General features: G+C 40.7%; 2 protein-coding genes and 1 long non-coding RNA gene across 5 annotated transcripts; 2 read left to right on the forward strand and 1 right to left on the reverse strand.

The window, feature by feature from the left end:
* Positions 1-604: 604 nt before the first annotated feature.
* Positions 605-8,473, forward strand: LOC5513697. 2 transcript variants are annotated; one of them, XM_032383235.2, is made up of 9 exons: positions 605-777; positions 1,413-1,685; positions 2,129-2,247; positions 2,495-2,690; positions 3,318-3,344; positions 4,970-5,093; positions 5,373-5,429; positions 7,329-7,480; positions 8,152-8,473. In XM_032383235.2, the coding sequence occupies exons 1-9, from the start codon at positions 681-683 to the stop codon at positions 8,349-8,351; spliced, it is 1,245 nt and encodes a 414-aa protein (XP_032239126.1). In that variant the 5' UTR covers positions 605-680; the 3' UTR covers positions 8,352-8,473. The 2 variants fall into 2 exon arrangements, with proteins under 2 accessions (XP_032239126.1, XP_032239127.1); XM_032383236.2 differs by having other exon boundaries at positions 8,155-8,473.
* A 1,119-nt stretch (positions 8,474-9,592) lies between these two features.
* LOC5513687 (mediator of RNA polymerase II transcription subunit 15) lies at positions 9,593-19,415 on the forward strand. Of its 2 annotated transcripts, none has more exons than XM_048726070.1 (16): positions 9,593-9,896; positions 10,051-10,144; positions 10,727-10,781; positions 11,144-11,191; positions 11,630-11,721; positions 12,084-12,510; positions 13,020-13,198; positions 13,393-13,548; positions 14,415-14,481; positions 14,915-14,981; positions 15,372-15,438; positions 16,040-16,260; positions 16,389-16,561; positions 17,600-17,692; positions 17,857-17,954; positions 18,664-19,415. In XM_048726070.1, exons 1-16 carry the CDS (start codon positions 9,769-9,771, stop codon positions 18,709-18,711), a joined length of 2,013 nt encoding a protein of 670 aa, XP_048582027.1. In that variant the 5' UTR covers positions 9,593-9,768; the 3' UTR covers positions 18,712-19,415. The 2 variants fall into 2 exon arrangements, with proteins under 2 accessions (XP_048582027.1, XP_048582026.1); XM_048726069.1 differs by having other exon boundaries at positions 9,594-9,896; positions 11,630-11,748.
* Positions 17,779-18,731, reverse strand: LOC125561755. The gene is made up of 2 exons (XR_007307474.1): positions 18,647-18,731; positions 17,779-17,970 (listed from the first exon to the last, which is right to left on the reverse strand). It is a non-coding gene; the product is annotated as an uncharacterized LOC125561755 (long non-coding RNA).
* Positions 19,416-20,684: the final 1,269 nt, after the last annotated feature.

A 20,684-nucleotide genomic window follows, 5' to 3' on the forward strand; every position in this document is an offset into this window, starting at 1 on the left:
CCAACATTTTTTAGTTTATCGAGGAGTTTGTGACGCGGAATGCAATCAAACGCCTTTTGAAAATCTATGAAACAAGTAAAAAGTAAATTACGTTTCTTTTTGGGTTTGCTTTTTACATATTTATCTATTATTGATTTTCAAGATAAAAATGCTAGCGATGGTTCCGTGGTTTTTCCGGAAACCTCCTTGTTCTTCCTTAATTATTCCCTCTTGAATAAGGAAATCAGATAGTCTTCCATTTAGAATCGATGTGAATAGTTTCCCGAGTGACGAGAGTAGTGTAATGCCCCTGTAGTTTTCTGCTTTTGCTGGGTCCTCCTTTTTATAAATAGGGACAATTAATCCTACGTTCCATAGGGCGGGATATTTTCCGCTAGTCAGGATTCTGTTGGATAACACTTGAAAGTGCTTTTTTTAAATGCTCCTTTCCTATTGACAGGAATTCATTCAGGATATTATCAATATTATAATCAAGGATATTATCAATCCCTATCACTAAGTCTTTTACCCTGAAGAACCCCCCCCCCCTCCCCCCCGGGAACTAACAACTCAAACGGATTACATGTCGTCACACTCTCATTCAATTAGAACGCAAGTAGAAGAAACGACTAACGCGCGCACTATACCACAGCGTCACAATCGAACACGTCCATCTCGACAAATCAACAACATGGTTTATCATGAAACTCGATTTTTTCCTACTGCCGCACCGCTGTAATGGCTTACCAGTTTTCCTGCTGGTAATTTCGATATTTATTTCAACGACGAAAGCCCAGGGTAAGAAATTATAAAATTATCCAGATTCCCTCCTCAGGCCTTACACCAGGCTCTAGACGGACACGCTTCGCAAGAAAATCTTGTGATGTCCACAGAGCCGTAGCGTCGATAGCCAACCTCCTATTCCCCTTCAATTTTTTTTTGCAGGAAAATGTTGCTAAAAAAGTGGCGGACCGTTCAGATTTGTTGGACATTTATGAAAATTGGCATATTGATAGAGTTTCTAACCTCAGCGCTGGACCCATCCGAAGATATATACTTACAGTGTTATAGGGTGGATTTTAGACGCAATCAATGACCAATGCAATATTACTAACAATAATGTAGAAAGATGTATCTTAATTATTTAAACTTTCTTAATCTTGATTGAGAAAGGGGCTTCGTTCTATTTATTACTAACAAAGATGTCTTTTTCGGTGGATTTTATTGTGGCTCTGAAATGGACCCTTTGCTCTCTTTGAGGGGGGTCGGGGGGGGGGGGGGGGTTGCCCCCGCCTTGCCCCTCTCTAGGTACGGGCCTGTAACAACAAACTACGACGTAATCAATCCAATTTGAGCATGATTTTCTAATGTGATAATTGTTGTGTATCAAGATGATTATTTCTGTTTTTGTTTTAACTTTTTTATCGCATTAGTCTCCAGACAGGTCCGTGAGAGCGAGCAAGGATCATCCATAATTCTGAACTGCAACGATGTATCTTTGCAAAACACGAGTGTATCCTTGCTTCACAAGACCCCGGAGGGAGTCCAATACGAAGTTTTACCGGACAAAACTAGAATCGCCAAGATAGGAGGGGTGTTCCACATACTTGACCTCAGCCCTCTTGACAGCGGAACTTATTCCTGTAAGGGGCTTGACGAAAAGGGTGTACAAAAAACCATCGAGATCGCTGAACTTGTGGTTAAACGTAAGTTATCTTTTTCATAAGCAGCCGTTACTCCCCCATCCCTATTCATTATTTACAACATCACCATCATCTTTTCTTCTTCCTCTTCTTTTTCATTTTTATCTTCATATCTTTGTTACCTTCGCCATTATCTTGTTTATCATTGTCTTGTCTTTTTTTTCTTCTTCTCTTTTATCGTCATCCTATTCTTGTTTTTCAACTTTACCATCATCATCTTCTGTTTTTTTTCTTTTTCAGTCTTCATTTTCTTCTTTTCTTTTATCATCATCATTTTCTTGCTGTTCAAGTTCTCCTGCGTTTTCTTCTTTACTTACGCTGCTATCATCATCCATTAGCTGCACCAAGCAGAATCCTATAATTAGCTTCGAATGATTTGCTTTTTTTCAGTACATAAGGAATGTGTAATTCAAATCCTAGTTGTCCTATTTATTTCTACTGCTTAGGACACGCTGCGGATAAGATTCCGCCCGGAAGTAAACCATATATTAAATTCAAGACACCGCCTTTGATAACGATACCAATTCAGAGCCCAAACCTTACAGTCATAGGCATTGAAGTCAAGGTAAGGGAAATATGTTGTCATTTTAAAGGGTAGATGTCAGCATAAGAGTTAAGGCTTTCCGTCCGATGCCCCCTCCCCCTAAAGGGTATACCTTATAATAAAAATGATATGAGACCCCCATTAATGTGTATCTGTGTTTTAATGGTGATTTTCTAGTATCCAAAAATTCTTAAACTCCCCTCCAACTACACCTAGAAGTTTCTTTAACGTAATCAGAGATCATTTCGACTCTGTTTCTTTATCGAAGGGTTTACGACCTGTGCAGGTTCGCTGGCTGAAAGGAGACATGGAAGTTGACGGTCAACAGAGGAGATTTTACATCAATGAAGCCATGGACCTTGTCTTGAGCCCACCTTACTCACTGTCGGACAGCGGAAGCTACGAAGTAATGGCGTGTAACCTGGTGGCGTGTACGATGAGGGGAATACAAGTCTACATACAAAGTACACAATATGGGAACTTGAACTAAGAACTCTATGAACGATGGGAGGTGACCGGAAGTTCATAACGCATTTGTGAAATCTTGCTCCTACTTTATCAAGAGGGTGGGGCACGGGGGCAAGTGCCCCCGCCCAATATTTTCAAACATTATAGGAAAATGACCTGTAAGGGCGTGGCTGTGCCCCCAATATTTTTCTTAATGTATCTGTATCGTCCCCCCCCCCCCCCCCCCCCCACACACACACAATATTTCGAGGCCTGCTACGGCTCTGTTTCTGCGATTTTCAAATTGAACTCCAGTCAATAATTTGCAACAGTTAAATCGCTTTTTTCGAAAAACAGCGGACGTCAGAAGGCTATCTAGCTGTAAATATCGCAGGCTTGCAGAAAAACCCTGTTTCGGTTGCGTAGAAAATATATTCTTCCGGTTTCCGTCGTTCGCCCACAAACATCTTTACACAAAAACACTAATCAAATTTCCTAAAATCTACTATTTTTATCACGGGGAAGTACATCCATTTGTGTGAGTCATATTATGTGTGATGTGATATGTGTGTGTGTGATGGCATATTACTTAGCCATCTTTTTGGGACAAAATAATAATTTATTAACTTAGTTTCTTTTCACAGAATCAAAAGAAAAGCGAAAGCCAAAGGGTAAGAATTGGCTGTCTTTACCACTCTGTGTTTGAAGTCACAATCTAAGTTATGTGTGCAATGCTCGCCTTGAACATACTGGATTATTTACGCAATTTTCGTCATGTTTACACTAGGCGATGTGCGCAGTTTTCGTCATGTTCACACTAGGTGATGTGCGCAGTGCTCGTCATGTACACACTAGGTGGTGTGCGCAGTGCTCGTCATGTACACACTAGGTGATGTGCGCAGTGCTCTTCATGTACACACTAGGTGATGTGTGCAGTGTTCGTCATGTACACACTAGGTGATGTGCGCAGTGTTCGTCATGTTCACACTAGGTGATGTGCACAGTGCTCATCATGTACACACTAGGTGATGCGCGCAGTGCTCTTCATGTTTACGCTAGGTGATGTGCGCAGTGTTCGTCATGTACACACTAGGTGATGTGCGCAGTGTTCGTCATGTACATACTAGGTGATGTGCGCAGTGCTCGTCATGTACACACTAGGTGTTGTGCCGCAGTGTTCGTCATGTACACACTAGGTGATGTGCGCAGTGCTCTTCATGTTTACACTAGGTGATGTGCGCAGTGTTCGTCATGTACACACTAGGTGATGCGCGCAGTGTTCGTCATGTTCACACTAGGTGATGCGCGCCGTGCTCGTCATGTACACACTAGATGGTGTGCGCAGTGCTCGTCATGTACACACTAGGTGTTGTGCCGCAGTGTTCATCATGTTTACACTAGGTGATGTGCACAGTGCTCGTCATGTACACACTAGGTGTTGTGCGCAGTGTTCGTCATATACACACTAGGTGATGTGCACAGTGCTCGTAATGTACACACCAGGTGATGTGCACAGTGCTCTTCATGTACACACTAGGTGATGTGTGAAATGTTCGTCATGTTCACACTAAGTGATGTGCACAGTGCTCATCATGTACACACTAGGTGATGTGCACAGTGCTCATCATGTACACACTAGGTGATGCGCGCAGTGCTCTTCATGTTTACACTAGGTGATGTGCGCAGTGTTCGTCATGTACACACTAGGTGATGTGCACAGTGCTCGTCATGTACACACCAGGTGATGTGCACAGTGCACGTCATGTACACACAAGCTGATGTGCGCAGTGCTCGTCATGTACAAACCAGGTGATGTGCACAGTGCTTGTCATTTACACACAAGCTGATGTGCACAGTGCTCGTCATGTACACACTAGGTGATGCGCACAGTGCTCGTCATGTACACACTAGGTGATGTGCGCAGTGCTCGTTATGTACACGCCAGGTGATGTGCACAGTGCTCGTCATGTACACACAAGCTGATGTGCGCAGTGTTCGTCATGTACACACTAGGTGATGTGCGCAGTACTCGTCATGTTCACACTAGGTGATGTGCGCAATGCAGGACATGTACACGATAGGTGTTGTGTTGTGTAACACTAGGTGATGTGCGATTATTTTCTTTTATACACACAGTCATGTATACAAAAGGTTATGTACGCAGTGCGCACATAATAGGTGCGATGCGCGGATTGCTTTTTATTCACAGGTGTTCCCTATGCAATCTAACTGCTCGCTCTAGGCGTTGTTAGGTGCATTTCATTTCTCGATATTGACGAGTTCGTGTTCTTGACAGAGTCTATCTTTGCGGGAACATGGGTGACCCGTGAGAATCTTCTTTTCGCCCTCGGTGCTGCTACTCTGACTGGTATTGCAATTCCTGCCGGAGTCATCCTCGTGACTAAATGGAAGCGAGAGAAGTAATAAATAGAATTCATTAATTACTCGGGCTACCTGTGGTAGCACGAGTCTAGGTTTATCTTTTCTATAGGTGAATCTATCCATGTCGAAAACGTGTAAGCCTGCGATGCTCAGAGGTCTGCGGTATACTCTGCCTGAAAGCTAGGCGGCAGGTAGAAAATGCAGACTACATTCTTCGGTGATTCCTTTTGTAACCCGAGTAAACGCTGGTGCAGCGTCTAGTTACTCATAAAAATACTCTACCATGCTAATCAATTTATTTATTTATTTTTTGTTAGGCTTGCAAGAAGACTTGAGAGAGAATCTAAAAAGGTTGCAAAGCAGATGGGAAGAGGGTAATTACTAATATTACTAATTGATGTCCAAGAAAGCTCGTGTGCTTTGCCGCTTTTGCGACAAATAATGGAAAACTCGATAGTTCCCAGGACACCTACAAGAGACGCCCATTCGGAGGGGGCTCGTAGTACTTTCACGCGCATAAAAAACGCAGTGTCTACCGGCTTCCGGTAAAGGAGGAAAAAAATCTAGCTGCACGGCTGTCTCCCATTTTCTCGATTTTTAGACTAAATAACGAGTTTCTGGCTTTAAAACACTTTCGCGACTATTTAGAACAGGCAAGCGATGATTTTTAGCATGAAAAGCTATGAAACAAGCGGCCCGCAAATGCTTGGCACGGTATGAACGAAGCGTGGAGTTCGACACAGTCGTTTTCGCCACATTACAGCCGTGCACGGAGAGAGAAAAACTAGATGCACGGCCCTTTTTTTCTTCTCGCCATTTTAAGCCAAAATGGAAAGTTCTGACTTTAAAAACCTCCAGCTGTTATTTAGAACCGTCAAGCGATGGCTTTGAGCTTGAAAAAAATTGCTAAAGGCGACATGCGAATGCTCTGCACATAAGTAGTGAACGAAGCCTGGAATTCGACACTTAGCCGTTTTCGCCATCGATCGCCAAGACTTTATTTAACACCTTCAATTTTACGAATAATTAGTACCCAGCCATTTACCATTTGCACTGACAACATTTTTTGAAGTAGGTGTATTTCAAACACCAGAAATACATTGAAATAAATTTATATTAATTATATTAATAAATTTACACAGAAATACATTTATTGCTGTGTTTATATTTTACTGATCCTTTAGAAACGATTCTTCACAATTTAGATGTTCAATATTTTGATTTTAGATTGAGTTTTTCCAAGCGAACCGGATATTTACGTGACAGCCGTGCATCTAGCGTTTCCAAAGGCTTATGGAGCTCTTGCACGGCCTCTTTTGGCTTGGCGTGATTTTTTATTAAAAGAGTGGTTTCTTGGCTTTTAATGATGGCTATCGTCCAGAAATTGGTGGATAAAGCAGTATCCATAGCCAAAGATTAGCGCCAGAAAATATTTTATCTTAGTTCTTACCTGTGTGGCTTGAGCATTTGCTGGCCGCTTGTTTCATAGCTTTTTATGCTAAAAATCATCGCTTGCCTGTTCTAAATAATCGCGGAAGTGTTTTAAAGCCAGAAACTTGTTATTTAGGCTAAAAATCGAGAAAACTGGAGACAGCCGTGCAGCTAGATTTTTTTCCTCCTTTACCGGAAGCCGTGCAAGTAGACACTGCGCATAAAAAAACTTCTGAGAATACTTCGAAGGCAATTGCTTATGTAAATAATTATATATTTTTTTGTCTAATCTTTAGTGATCTTACTTTGCTAGGGGGAAACTAGCCTTATGCAAACTATAAAAAGCAGTCCATTATTGCGTATGTTGATCAAGTAACAGACCTACTAGACTTTTAGTAAAATTCGTTGTCTAACTCACAGCGCTCGAGATCCGTAAACTTCACAATTCGTTCCCAGGTAGGGACCTGTTCCCGTCCCTGTTATTTTGGTCGGCGATCCGCCAAAAACTTATTCACCCTCCCAGTTGGCTCGCTTGATAACTGGAAGCTTTATTGTATCGAACTGTATGTTTATGATGAGGCTGGATTAGTTTAGAAAGCATCTTTCTAAAAATATGCAACTTCAGTCCGTATAATGTCCCTCCTCTTTGGGCCCGTTCTTTTTAAAACTTGGAAACCTACTGGTAGGGGGGGGGGGGGGGGATGTACCCCTTTCCCGATCACCCCGTCAAAGAAACGGCGAGACAAGCGTGTCTGTTATATGGAGTTTCCATACTGTAGTTTTATCTGATTTGAGAACGGAGAGACACAAATGTGCCCGTTATATAAAGGTCTTTGTTGTAGGAACGGCGAGACGGTGAGTCAGCTTTGGGGCTGGAAAAACGCACAGGAAGAGGAGAATCATTCAAATTCACACCAGCTGGACTACGATGATATAGAAGCTGTAAAGAGTAAAAAAGTGGCAAAGAAAGCGAGAAAAAAGAGCCATAAACAAGGTAACGTAACGTGTCTCAGTGTCATTGTCGACTTTTTTGGTGCTTTAGTGTACGAAGAAGCCAATGACGCAGGTTTCCATGAAGGATTTGACAGCATTTGTGCTTTTCAGAGCTTTGAATATATAGGATGTTCCTATACACAAGGGCGTCTTCGCTCCCCCCTCCCCCTTGCACATATTAGAATTGTAATTCATCCTGACACATGCAATACTCTCTTATAGTTTTGTTACACTTCGCTCAGACATTTCACGGCTAGAAATGCAATACTTGGGAGGCCTGTGGTTTTGCACCAGACTCAAACGGGCATGTTTCCAGATTTTGGCGGGAATGCTGTGTTCTGTTGTTTTAAACATCAATGCTGTGTTCTGTTGTTTTAAACAACAACAACAAGTAATACTTGGTTTTGGCGTGAAGAAGAAACGCTCACCCCCGTTTGAGGGTCTCTGGTGTAATGCCACAGGCCTCCCAAGTACTACAATTTTAGCCGTCGAAAAAAAATATTCTCTACCAGATTGCCTTGGCCATATCTTACAAAGCCTCAGTGAAAGAGCTTTTGCGCTGGTCATAGTAATGTTTTCAGAGGGAGGATGTTGTTTCATTAGCTACCAATAGTCATAATGATGACGATGACGATGATGATGCTGATTATGAATATGATAATTCCATTTAAGAAGAGTCCATACCAGGGAGACTAAGCGTGGAAAACATCTACGAGGATCTACCGTTGGATTATCAAGTTTCGTCAGTACAACCAATTTATGAGGCTTCACCAACAACACCACCTCCACCCCCACCACCAGTACCACCGCCAACCGCGCCGCCACCAGTACCACCGCCAACCGCGCCGCCACCAGTACCACCGCCAATGTAATCTTAGCCAAAGCTCCTACTTATATCCCAATGGCTATCACCACACCACTAGAACAGCGCCCTCTTGTTACCAACAATATGTAGAACTTTTGATTAGAAGAATAATAAAAGGTAAAAAAACAATGTTTCCTTATTTTATCGTGATCCTTTTGTCAGGGGGATGTGTTAGTGTCATCTACCAAAACACGTTAGGAAAGAAATCGTAAATACTTGTTTCTCGCTGTTTTCTATTCATATCCTCTTCCAACATAGTGCGCAATCTAACGGGTAAACTTCTTAGGCACTGTAACTAAGACGGAGCATTCCCAATGTCCAAAACAGCTATTTTAATACACAAATGTTAGGCCCGTACCCAGGATTTTCCTCGGGGGGAGGGAGGAGGGGGGGGGAGGGGGGGGAGAAATCCGAAAAAGTGGACCTAATATTTCAGGCCGCCTATATGAAGATAACGTTGTCGTTTGAGGGACTGGTACCGAGGACTCTTAGTTTCTTTTCAGATAATTTCTCAATTGACTAAAGATGGTCACAGTCACTGCTTTTCTCTTCTAAATACAAGTCATAAAAATTACAAAGCAACTGCGGTACGGAAATCTTAAAAAAGACAAGAATCATGCAGTTTTTCCAAATAAGGAACATATTAGTTTCCTTATATGGAAGTGACCGCGTTTGGCAAAAAAGACTATTTTTGGCTAAATTTTCTTGATATGGGGGGAGTTCTCTGATTAAAATCTGACAATGCCTTTGCAGTATCTCCACGGGACGTTTATTGTCGGATTTGGCTACCAAAGTGAGTTTTGTATACAAATAATAGCACGTCTATTGAGAACCGAAAGTAAACCTTTGGAAGTTGTTGGGGGGAGGGTGCGTTCGCAACCCCCCCTTGGTACGGGCCTGAATGTACTAGCTGTATGTTACATAATTCTAAGTTCAAGCTTGCAGTAATTTTTGATTGTAGAATAACCAAAGCTTAATTTTTTCGCATATGATATCTAGAGCTCGGCGTTGATCATATTTGACGATGAACCTGGTCGATGTAATTAAACAGGCAAAGAAGCAAATGGCGCAGATGTTTTATTGGCAACTTCACTTAGGCTTAGTTCAAACGTCGTATTACCCATGAGCCGTACTCAATGCAAATGCATGCAAATGAAGATGAAACAATCGACTTGATTCATTTGCATGCATTTGCACGCATTTGCATTGAGTACGGCTCATGGATAATACAATGTTTGAACTTAGCCTTAGGCTCCTCGAGAGCAGACGCAGACGGCCTTAAAAAAGCTTTGCATTTTATTACTGTGATACCACCCCTGCCTTGTCTGATGTTATCTTCGCCGTTTGGACGCTTTACTTATCTATATGACAAGGAATTGCAAGAGTCGTGAGTCGGTACCAAACTTGTCATTTATAACTTGCATATGCGAAAGCCTGTGGTTTCCAATATGGAGGAGAACTGGTATCTACATTTCATTCTAAACAATATGGCGGCTCCTGCAGACGAAGAATGGCGAGCGCCACAATTTCGCCGAAAAGTCACCACACAAATGTACGTATTCACTCAACTGAACATAATCAATCCTTGCACGAAGCTTACTTTATCTAATGAATGAGACCTTGCTATTTTTTGTCTTACTTTGCCTGTTGATGTGACTTTTTAAAAACGCTTTGACATTCGTTTCCGTTTTTATTTTTTTTGACAGAGATGCCGCTCTTAAGGAGTCTGGGAACCCCCAAATGATGACTAAGAACGCTGAGGAAATCGAAAAAGATGTGTTTTCTAAAGCCAAATCAAGGGTAAGGCCAGGATGACTCGGTGGTTTAAATGTACTTAACTCTACAACAATTTTTTTAGAGTATAAGAGTTCATTTAGCACAACACGTGCGTTATTATTGCTAAATCCCCGTGCAACCATCACCAACATTCCCAGTATTGTTTACAAAGTCTCGTAGAACTGACCAAAAAATTGAACTAATAAATAAAATATTGATTAACTGTGCTTCATCATTTCTTCATGTGAAAACAACAAAGCATTGTGGGAGATTGCAGCTGGGCACTGGCAGATTATTTTCTTCTGGGGGGGGCACTCTTTCCCATAAAAAAACAGCAGGGGGAGGGGACAGCAAAAGTGCTTATATTTTCAAGTTTGTGATGCTCATTTCCTAAAAAAAGAGAATTGCTCAAATGATCATGTCTTGGTAAATAGAAATGCTTGAATGCTTGCTTTTTAATTTGAGTCACATTTGCTTATAATGAAATTATTTGTAATTTTATATGTGTATAGAATAATCCTTAGTTGATAGAATATGTGGATAGAATAATCCTTGGTAAAGATGAGTTTATAGCACATTATGATTGAATATCTCTTTCTTGCTTAGGATGAATACATGAATTATGTGGCCAAGCTTCTGGTCTATGCGAGAGATGTTGGAGGTGGGTACTCAAACACAGTATTAATGAAAAGTTCAAACTTATAAAAGTTGACAAACTAATTGAATATTCACTGTCCTTATGTGAGATTGTTATCTTGTAAAAAAATAACACATGACCAATAACACATTTTTATGCAATCAAGTAATTATAAAAAAAAAAACATTTCAATATTTTAACATGGTAGGTGTGACTTTTGTTGACTTGTGATGGTATAAACTTCAAAAATAACATATGGGCTAAGTCACAAATTTTTCTGATTTAATATTTCTTGCAGTACACTTTTGTACGTTTTTTTTCTTTAATCTACACTTTATTGGTTAATTCTATAGAATACACAATAAAAACCTACACATTCTTTCTAGGTCAAAGCCATTTGCCACGAGGCCAGCAACAAGGAATACGCATGCCTGGTATGCTTTATAGTTTCTAAGTAGAGAAAGTAGCATCATGTATTAACAATCTAAGTCTTATCACTAAGCTGTACTGTCTTTAGCATCGTGGCTCTTGAAATATATCTGCTACTAGACCTGTTTAAGCCTTCCCCTTAGATTAAGCCTCCCCCTAGATCTGCCACTAGAATTCCTGTTTAAACCTTCCCCCTAAATTTGCTACTAGAATTCCTGTTTAAACCTTCCCCCTAGATTAAACCTCCCCCCCTAGATCTGCTACCAGAAATTTTGTTTAAAACTCCCCCCTAAATAAGCTTCTAGAATTCCTGCTTTGAGCTTCCCCCTAAATCTGGTACTAGAATTCCTGTTTAAACCTTCCCCCTAAACTTGCTGCTAGAATTCCTGTTTGAGCTTCCCCCTGAGTGTACTTCTAGAATTCCTGTTTTTGTGTGTGCACAGTAAAAGTCCAGATGACCCAACAGCAGATGGTGCAGCAGATGGCGCAACCCACAGGCCAACCAAACACGAACGTCACTGGCTCTCAGTACCAGGTCAAACACCAAATGGCATTTAGAAACGTGAGACAATTACCAGTTAACTGGGCCTGCATTAGAATTAGATCAAAGGCCAAATGGCAATTAAAAACATGAGACAATTTTCAGTTTATCAGGCCTGCATTAGAACGAAAGCTAGATCAAACACCAAATGTAATTACCAGGTAAACACAGCCTACATTAAAATTTGAACTAGATCAAACAACAAAATGGTATTTAGAAGCATGAAACAGTGTTCCTTATCACAGTTTCATTTACCATCGTAAAGGGTAGTCAAGTCATCATTTGAAAGCAAGTAGTAATACAGTATGGTGTTTTGTCTTACACAACTAATGTCTATTTATTATTGTTAAATATAGGTCCAGCCTGGTACCTTGGTCCAACAACAACAACAACAGCAGCAGCAGCAGCAGCAACTGCAACAACAGCAATTGCAACAACAGCAATTGCAACAACATCAACAACTGCAACAACAGCAACAACTGCAACAACAACAACAACTGCAACAACAACAACAGCAGCAACAACTGCAACAACAACAACAGCAGCAACAACAACAACAACAACTGCAACAACAGTTGTCACAAATGACTCCACAACAACAACAGCAATATGTCATGTCACAGATAGCTGCATCACAACAACAACAGCTGCGTGCCCAGCAACAGGCTGCTTTGGCAGCACAGCAAGCTCACTCACAGCCAGCAGTCTCCCTACCTCAACCCCACCCTTCTCCTCAAATGCCGTCACCAGCTCAGTTAGGGGCCCAATCCCATCCAGGTTCAGGTATAACCATCAATATAACTTTCATGTCATTTTATTGAACAGTGGGAGGATATTTTATTTCCCTTAAAAGTGATGTCTGTGATAATTGTTTCTCATCTTACAGTACCTTCAATCAGCGACAAAACTGTTGAAAATTTTAACGCCTTTAATGCAGTTTCAGGAGAAAATAAAAACTAGGTAGCATAGTGACTTTGATATCATCCCCTCCCCCTCCCAACCCCCCTCCCCCAAATCGATGTTGGATTCTTTAACTAACAACCCCAGACAGGAATTTGAATGGGAAGAGGGGGATGTGAGTAATAAAAAGTTCCCATATTGTAAATTATTTGAGTACGACTACTTTTTAGATGTCATTTTCAACAGGTTTTGTTGCTGATTGTTGTTACCATTATCAAATGCTACTGTGTTTAAATTTAATGCTGTGAGTATTTACAAATTCAAAAATCTTACCAAGTCTTGTCAACTATTCTGTCAAGTCTTCTTTTAACCAAGGATCTTTTCTTTTCCAGTTTCTCAGCAGATGCATGCAGCTCAAACCCGAATGCAGTATGTCCAGTCCCCTGCTGTCATGCGTGCCCCGACTCCAGCACCCCACCCCTCCCCGGCTAGTCAACCTGTAGCCCCTTCCCCTGTATGCATCCCTGTCCAGTCGCCAGCACCGAACATGATGAGCCCCTCACCCCAGCAGGTAAGAGCCACACCTCAATACCCCTCTCCCTCACTCTTTCCTAAAACCATTACATGATTAGCCACTCCTCTCAACCATTACCAGCCCCTCACACCACTATTACCAGCCCTTAACATGATAAGCCCTCCCCATAACCTCCCCATTAACGGCCTCTACCATGATGCCTGGTTTTCATTAAGTTTTTTCAAATTTAGTTCATAGCACAGTCCCCAGCACCAACTTCAGTTCCAACACCAGGCACTTTAAACGTCCAGTCACCAGCATCGATCCTAAACCCTGGGTCGGTGGGGCCCTCAGTTACCAGCCCTGCCCCACTCAGCGCCGCCGAGGAACAAGCCTATCTTGAAAAGGTAATGCATGACAACCCAGGGTGTAAAATCTGTATAAGACCATACTGTATCCATGTTAGCACAGCTTGTGCAATAGATATACTGTATGCCTCTTCCTCCCTACTTCTGAGTTCGATTCCTGGTCACTAAAGTTAAACAATAGTTCTTTTTTTTTTTTCAATAGGTTTTTGGGGTTTATCAGTTATTTCTTTCCATGCTGTGCTCTGAAGCACAGTCTATTGCATCTATAATTTTCCTCATCATATGCTTCAAATTATATATGATGTAGCTAAACTTTAAATCAGAAGCTGTGGATGTAACGCATCGATTTTTGGACGAAATAAGCCCATTCTTTGATAGGCTTGTTGTAGATGAACTAGTAAAACAGGGTAAATGCCTAGGACAAACCTGCTCATGGACGAAACCACTGGTAACTACCCTTGTTCAATTTGCTGAGCTGTGTCATGGCAAAACATCTTACAGTTTGAGTGCCTTATTATTTTACAATAAACTTTGAAAGCACATGCATTGGCATGAGTTGGTCCAAGACGGGATGTTGAGACTGTGGTCTTAGGCAATTCATTCCAGTGGAAGTCGCTTTTTAGTTCATTGCCCATGAAGTTTAACTGGCAACTGGCTATGCCATGCTATGCCATGCTGTGGAGTCCTAAAAGGACTGTAATAGACAGTGCTAGCATCCCATCTTAGCCCGACTGGTTCCAGTGTGAGTATGCTTAAGTGCTTTTAAAGTCCACTTACTTTAATTACAAAGCGATTACTTAAAAGCTTTTCAGCCTACTCAAATAGACTTTCAGCTGCCTTTCCTCATTGCGGTTAGTAAAAGTATTTGTAAGGGCTTTTTAGAAGATGTATCTCCTCTGTTCCAGCATAGACAACTGTCCATCTACATTGAGCCCCTGACAAGGATGATTAACAAAATGAACAGAGAAAAAGGTCAGACTTCTTTTCGGTTTATTTATTTATTTATTTATTTATTTATTTATTTATTTATTTATTTATTTATTTATTTATTTATTTATTTATTTATTTATTTATTTATTTATTTATTTATTTATTTATTTATTTATTTATTTATTTATTTTAAAGAAAAGAGCTTTTATTCACAATATTGCAATATCTGGGAAAGAGTTCAGTGATTTGTTGTTCCTACCTATCACAAGTGATTCCATCAATAAATAAAGCCCTAGTTTCTAAAAGCCATGTAGACTGTTTAGAGGCATATGATAACCTCCAGTACTACAGTTTTCCAAAAGAGAATTCATATCCAAACACGCTTATTTGCGCGTTTATCCCCATGAGACTCTATGGGTTATTACCCGGGAGTTGTGTCTGATCTAACTGATGACTGTTTTCTCTTGTACCTCAGAGCACAGCGGGAATGACCTGAAAAAGCTGAAAACCTTCTTGGATATTTTGACGAATCCATCTAAACGGTAAGATAAAGTGCAAAATGTCATTAACGAGATACAGTGGGCAGTAAACATAATACAGAATACAGGGTTAGATATAAACCAGAGCAAAATGACGTCTACCGAGAAAACGAGATCATGATAGAGGTAAAATCATAACATTTACCAAGAATACATTATCGTGATCGGGGTAAGATCATTACCGATAGTATTCTTTTTCAAATAATCATGGCTCGCACAGCTTCGTACGGCTCTGGAGTGGATGGTAGAGTGGACTTCCTAACAAGGATGATTCACTCTGAAGTAGATACCCAAGAAGAGAAATTGCAAAGGGGGAGGGGTTTGTCACTTATGATCTCAAACGGGTTTATCAACAGTTATCAATAAAATAACATTGTGCTGGTTTTGCTTTAGACTACAACTTGGAGTTCTCGAGAAGTGTGAACTTGTCCTGAAGAAGATGAACCTTAAACCTGTTACAGTAGGTATCCACTAGGACGCATGATGTGGTGTGGAATAATTTGGCCTTTATTTTCGCACGAGACCAGAACACAGGTAGCCAAATGTAAACGTAATTCGTCCGTATTTGGAGCTGGCACTTGAAAAACTACCATTATGCGACATGACGGAAAAACATGACTTTACGCTTCAAATAAGCTCATTTCAGATCAAATAAAGCGGAAAATTTCTCTAAGCACTTAGTGAGTAATAGCAAACAAAATATCAAATGCGACTTTTTTAAATTGGTGCGACTTTTTGTAAAGTGACATTGAAATTTGAGCATTTCGTCACTGAGCTCATACATATCGCAAGGATGATCAAGGAAAAAATTATTTTAAAAGGCCAAAATCTGGCTATGTGCGTTTCAGACTCACGTTATTTGTGTTTTGAAAAGGTAAAATCAGTCAGGAATACAAGGAACTGATGGCCATTGTAAGACATTGTATCTTCTTTCTCCATTTCTTCAAAGTGCGCATGTCCAGGGTTTTTCCGTCATGTGCCATTATGCGCTTGGATTTCATTGGCTCTTAGTTGTTACCCATCTGCAGCAACCCCCCACTCACCTCGAATATCTTGTTTAGCCCCGAAGTCAAGTGACAACATCCCCTACAACTTCCGTGTCAGCAGCATCAACTACAACAGCTGCACCTTCGGCACGCTTCGTGGAGGACCTTGCCCAACAGATCACGGGACACGGGCTTCTAGACACGGTAGCCAGGAACCTCGGCTCACCTAACTTTTCTCACACACTAAAAAGGACATTTACACCTATCCTACAAGCCATGGAGGGACCTCCTATTTGGTGAGTGAATACTTTTATTTTTTTTTCCAACTAAGCCTGCTTGCAGGCGTTTACGAGCCGAGCAAATCAATCTATGGGAATGAGATGTAGAATTGCAAGCGCTGAATCCGGATTCTGTCGGTCCACAGCCCTCCGCCCCCGCCGAGCAAGAAGCTCAAGCTGAGAGATGACAATCAGAACAAGTGCCCGCTACCTCATGCACTACAAGGCGAGCTCGCACGTCTGTGCAGTCGCTTCACTGTCAAACCCGACCTTGCGGGCGCCTCTCGACAAAGCTCCACCCTGCTAAGGTGTTCCATAAGTAAGTAGTGAGGGCACTTTCTTCGTGTTAAACTATTACTTCAACATAATTCACCAAAACAACCCCGATTGTATATGAATCAACACAAGGTTGAAAAATGTATGTCCCGACGTCAGCACAACTACTCTGTTTTAGAGAGGCGTACAACATACAGTAATTTTTCAACCTTGTGTTGATTCATGGCTTGTCTACACCACGCCTACGTAGACCATCTAGTTTTTTCTATACAGCTTGTCTGTAGTCATTAATGTTAAACCGTTTAGCTCTAATTGTATGTTGCTGCACGATAAAGAACAAAACATTAGATTATAGATTACAGTTACAATATTATTGAGCGGCCACCCTTTGGAACGGAAAGGTGTTTGACACTTTGGCCAAATGGGAAGATTGATAATGGAAGCGGCTGAGGAGTCTTTTGGGTCGCAATGCGTCGTGTTTGTGAACATCATGTTTCTCTCTCGAGCCCCCCCCCCCCCCCCCCCCCCGATGGAATGCTAGATAGAATTAACCAGCAAAATATTTTCCTACAGTAACTTACTGTGGTATTTATATTTGTTTGTTATTCCATTTTAATGAAAGTGTGTTTACTGACACATGTCCTTTTCGTAGATAATTTGAATCTTAATATCTTGTTTTCCTCTTCCTTACTATCCCTTTTATGACTTCATTAATCTTGTTTAACACATTTATCTGATGAATGTACAGGAGAAAGTTTGCATGTACATCCAGAGTAGAGATGACTTTTTACTCACAGCCGACTAGCGTGACGCATGGTTTCGTAGGCTATGAAACCCTGTTCTAATGAGTGTTCATCTCAGTTAGTGAATTAAATCCGCTTAAATCACGATTAATTGCAATCCATCCTATAACTAAAACAGCTCAATTATATTTTTGAAGTGTCAAATAATACAGGGAAAGCTATATTTTGAAAATAAATGAAAAAAAAGTTTTGAATATTAGAAACATAAACAAAACAACATTGTCACGCATGTCAGACATCCGGACTTAAACCGGGTGCTTATGTATGTCTCCTTCCAGACGATAAATACCTACCCGCAGTACCTCCGATTGAAATAACTGTACCACAGAACTACCCGATGTCCAGTCCTGCATGCAAGACTAACGCATACGGTACGAGCGAGCGCGCTGTTGATGGTGGAACGAGTGTATTAGGCGAACAAATGCTTATTTTAAAAACCATCTAAAATGACGTTCCATTCCATTCGTCAAGTTTTAGTGAGAAATTTTATTGTAAGAACATGGTAAGAATAACCACACGTTTGCTTCTTTCGCAGAAAGCACGCCTTTCCTATCCAAGATTCGTTCCCAACTCTCATCAGAGCTAAAGCGCATGCCCGGATTCTACACAGTCACTGCTCTGCTCGGGGCCTGGGTAAGAGCCTTTGTTTCTAAAAAAAATCCCAAGTTTACAATTGAAAATACATCGGTTTATTTGCAAGAAAACTTCAAAATAACCACCCACGATTTAACTTCAATACCTTATTAATGACATTTTCTTGAAAGCATCTCAGTCACGTGCTTGAATTAGCCGATGGAAATGGATTCTTTGAGTGATTCGGTATTGTGAGGGAGCGTAAAATGGCGGCGTGATTGGCACCACGCAAAGCCTTGTATGCAGTCTACGCGGCAAAATCGTGATGATGTCTCTTTCTTTTTCACCCCTCGTTTCCTTTACCCGCACTCGTCTTAAAGAAGGCTAATCACGCGGCCTTTTTTCGCTCACACACAAACCGACTCACTCAAAAGATATGTCACCAAGATATTTTTAATCAAATATCGTCAATAACATATCAGACTTCATCCGTATTTGTTATTCGCAAGTTTCCTTTCGAATTAACCTCTGTATTTTCAATGATAAACAATAACAAATGAGTGGATGACCGACATTCTTTAAAGACTTGCAGGACACCGTCGTTTTGATTTTATATTGATTATCAAATGTGTTTTTAATTTGAAAAACATCTTCCTTACATTATATAATGCCTTAGGGATAGGATAAATACGTTTTAACTTTAGGATCAAATATAACTGTTACATTTGCAGTTGTTTTACCATTAGTCTTACCATTTTACCATCGACAGGAATCCAGCATACGTCAAGCTTGTCTCAACGAGGTTGCCGTGATGTAGACGACAAGATCCAGGATCCCGGATGCTACGTCGCCTGTCCAAAGTCCCGGATGCTAGGTCACCTTAATAACAATCAGGCAATCTCTAGGCCTCATGGTCCAGGGTCCCGGATGCAAGGTCACCTTATAAACGTCAGGCGACCTCTTGACCTCAATGTTCAAGATCCCGAATGCAAGGTCACCGTATTAAAAGCCAGGCGACCTCTTGGCCTCATCATCCAAGATCCCGGATGCTAGGTCACCGTTATACAAGTCACGTGACTCCTTGTGGTTATTGGACAGAATCCTGAGTACCAGTAATCTCTTTATCGACCATTTAGGATGGTAGGCAATGTCCAAAATAGGTCCCGACCATTCTAGAAAATACGAAATATTAACTACGCTTTTGCCCCTCCCCCCCCCCCCCCCCCCACATATGGACAAAATTTGGGAAATTGGCACCAAATTGTCCCATCACCAATTTACCCAACCTCGTTCACAGCCCCTTACGTTGCTTCTTCTAGTCGCCATGCGCTTATCGGTCTGTTGTAAAAACCCTTATGCATTTTGTCGCTGTTGCATACATAAATTAACTTTAACTTTATTTATATATTTTTATGTAAAAGAAATGGAGAGAACACAGATAGAGGAGCCGTGTTGCGGTGTGTTCTTTATGTAAAATGAGAATAAATTATACTATGAAATACATTCTTTTTATAACCTTTTGATAATGAGTCAGTATCTCATAATATGACATCGGTCTGTTTGTTGACAATTGTCCCATAATACGACATCGGTCTGTCTGTTGTCAATTGTCCCATAATACGACATCGGTCTGTCCGTTGTCAATTGTCCCATAATACGACATCGGTCTGTCTGTTTTCAATTGTCCCATAATACGACATCGGTCTGTTTATTGTCAATTGTCCCATAATACGACATCGATCTATTTGTTGTCAATTGTCCCATAATATGACATCGGTCTGTTTGTTGTCAATTGTCCCATAATACGACATCGGTCTATTTGTTGTCAATTGTCCCATAATATGACATCGGTCTGTTTGTTGTCAATTGTCCCATAATACGACATCGCTCTGTTTGTTGCCAATTATCCCATAATACGACATCGCTCTGTTTGTTGTCAATTGTCCCAGAATAGAAAGAGCTTCATCGAAACTTTTTTTATCAAGCAACTTAGTTACGTATAGTACTATAATGTCATCGTTTTCGCGTTTATAACGGGTGACAATTTAATTTTTTTATCTTTTATTCGTGAGAGGTAAAATTAAATACATAATGGTCGGTAAAACAGGAATCCAGACTTTTTTTAAAATCCTCGTGTGAATTCGAGTTATCTGCGAACTCATATCTAATAAAGAGAAAACAAGTGAAAAATTTAGGAGAGTTTGCTTAATGTTGTGCACACCCCATGGATTCCAGAAAAAGAGAGATGTCTATTTATTATGTGCCAAAATTGCAAATAGCAAAATATAAGTCTAATCGATGTTAAAAATTAAAAAAAAAAAAAAAAATGGTAGGGTCGTATCGTTTTCGTGCATTTTTATAGATGCTTTCGGTCGACTACGTGTAAGTCGTACAAAGTTTTTGTTAAGCGGTTTAAAACGAACGCCGTTTGTCGAAAACGATACTAATTGACATCGTTTGCAGTATATGGTAGCTGGCTTCCATTTCTAAGCTTTTTGTCTATATCTCGGTTTGTGTCAATAAACCACGTGGCGAGTCCATCTCACCCCCACCCTCCCCACCCACAAGTGTATGTGACTTCACTTATCTACCTTATTACACTTAATTTTCGCGACGTCAAAATTTCGCGATTTTCAGATGGCGAAATTTCGCGACACTTTATTTTTGCGGTTTTCCTATTTTCGTAAAAACCAGATCACTTTATTTTCGCGATTTCGAGATTTTTGGATAATAAAATCAAACAAAACAAATGGAATTAAAATGTGCTGTAATCATCAAAACTGACGCAGT

The sequence above is a fragment of the Nematostella vectensis genome, chromosome 4 (assembly GCF_932526225.1).
Source record: "Nematostella vectensis chromosome 4, jaNemVect1.1, whole genome shotgun sequence".
NCBI classification, from domain to species: domain Eukaryota; kingdom Metazoa; phylum Cnidaria; class Anthozoa; order Actiniaria; family Edwardsiidae; genus Nematostella; species Nematostella vectensis.

Bases quoted from the DNA above. Each gene is read 5' to 3' on its own strand.
- LOC5513697 (XM_032383235.2), top strand. From the start codon at position 681: ATGAAACTCGATTTTTTCCTACTGCCGCACCGCTGTAATGGCTTACCA. The intron at 2,691-3,317 runs GTACACAATATG...TTCTTTTCACAG, and splicing joins AATACAAGTCTACATACAAA to AATCAAAAGAAAAGCGAAAG. The intron at 5,430-7,328 runs GTAATTACTAAT...TCTTTGTTGTAG, and splicing joins GCAAAGCAGATGGGAAGAGG to GAACGGCGAGACGGTGAGTC.
- LOC5513687 (XM_048726069.1), top strand. From the start codon at position 9,769: ATGCGAAAGCCTGTGGTTTCCAATATGGAGGAGAACTGGTATCTACAT. The intron at 11,192-11,629 runs GTATGCTTTATA...GTGTGTGCACAG, and splicing joins ACAAGGAATACGCATGCCTG to TAAAAGTCCAGATGACCCAA. The intron at 11,749-12,083 runs GTGAGACAATTA...TGTTAAATATAG, and splicing joins ACCAAATGGCATTTAGAAAC to GTCCAGCCTGGTACCTTGGT.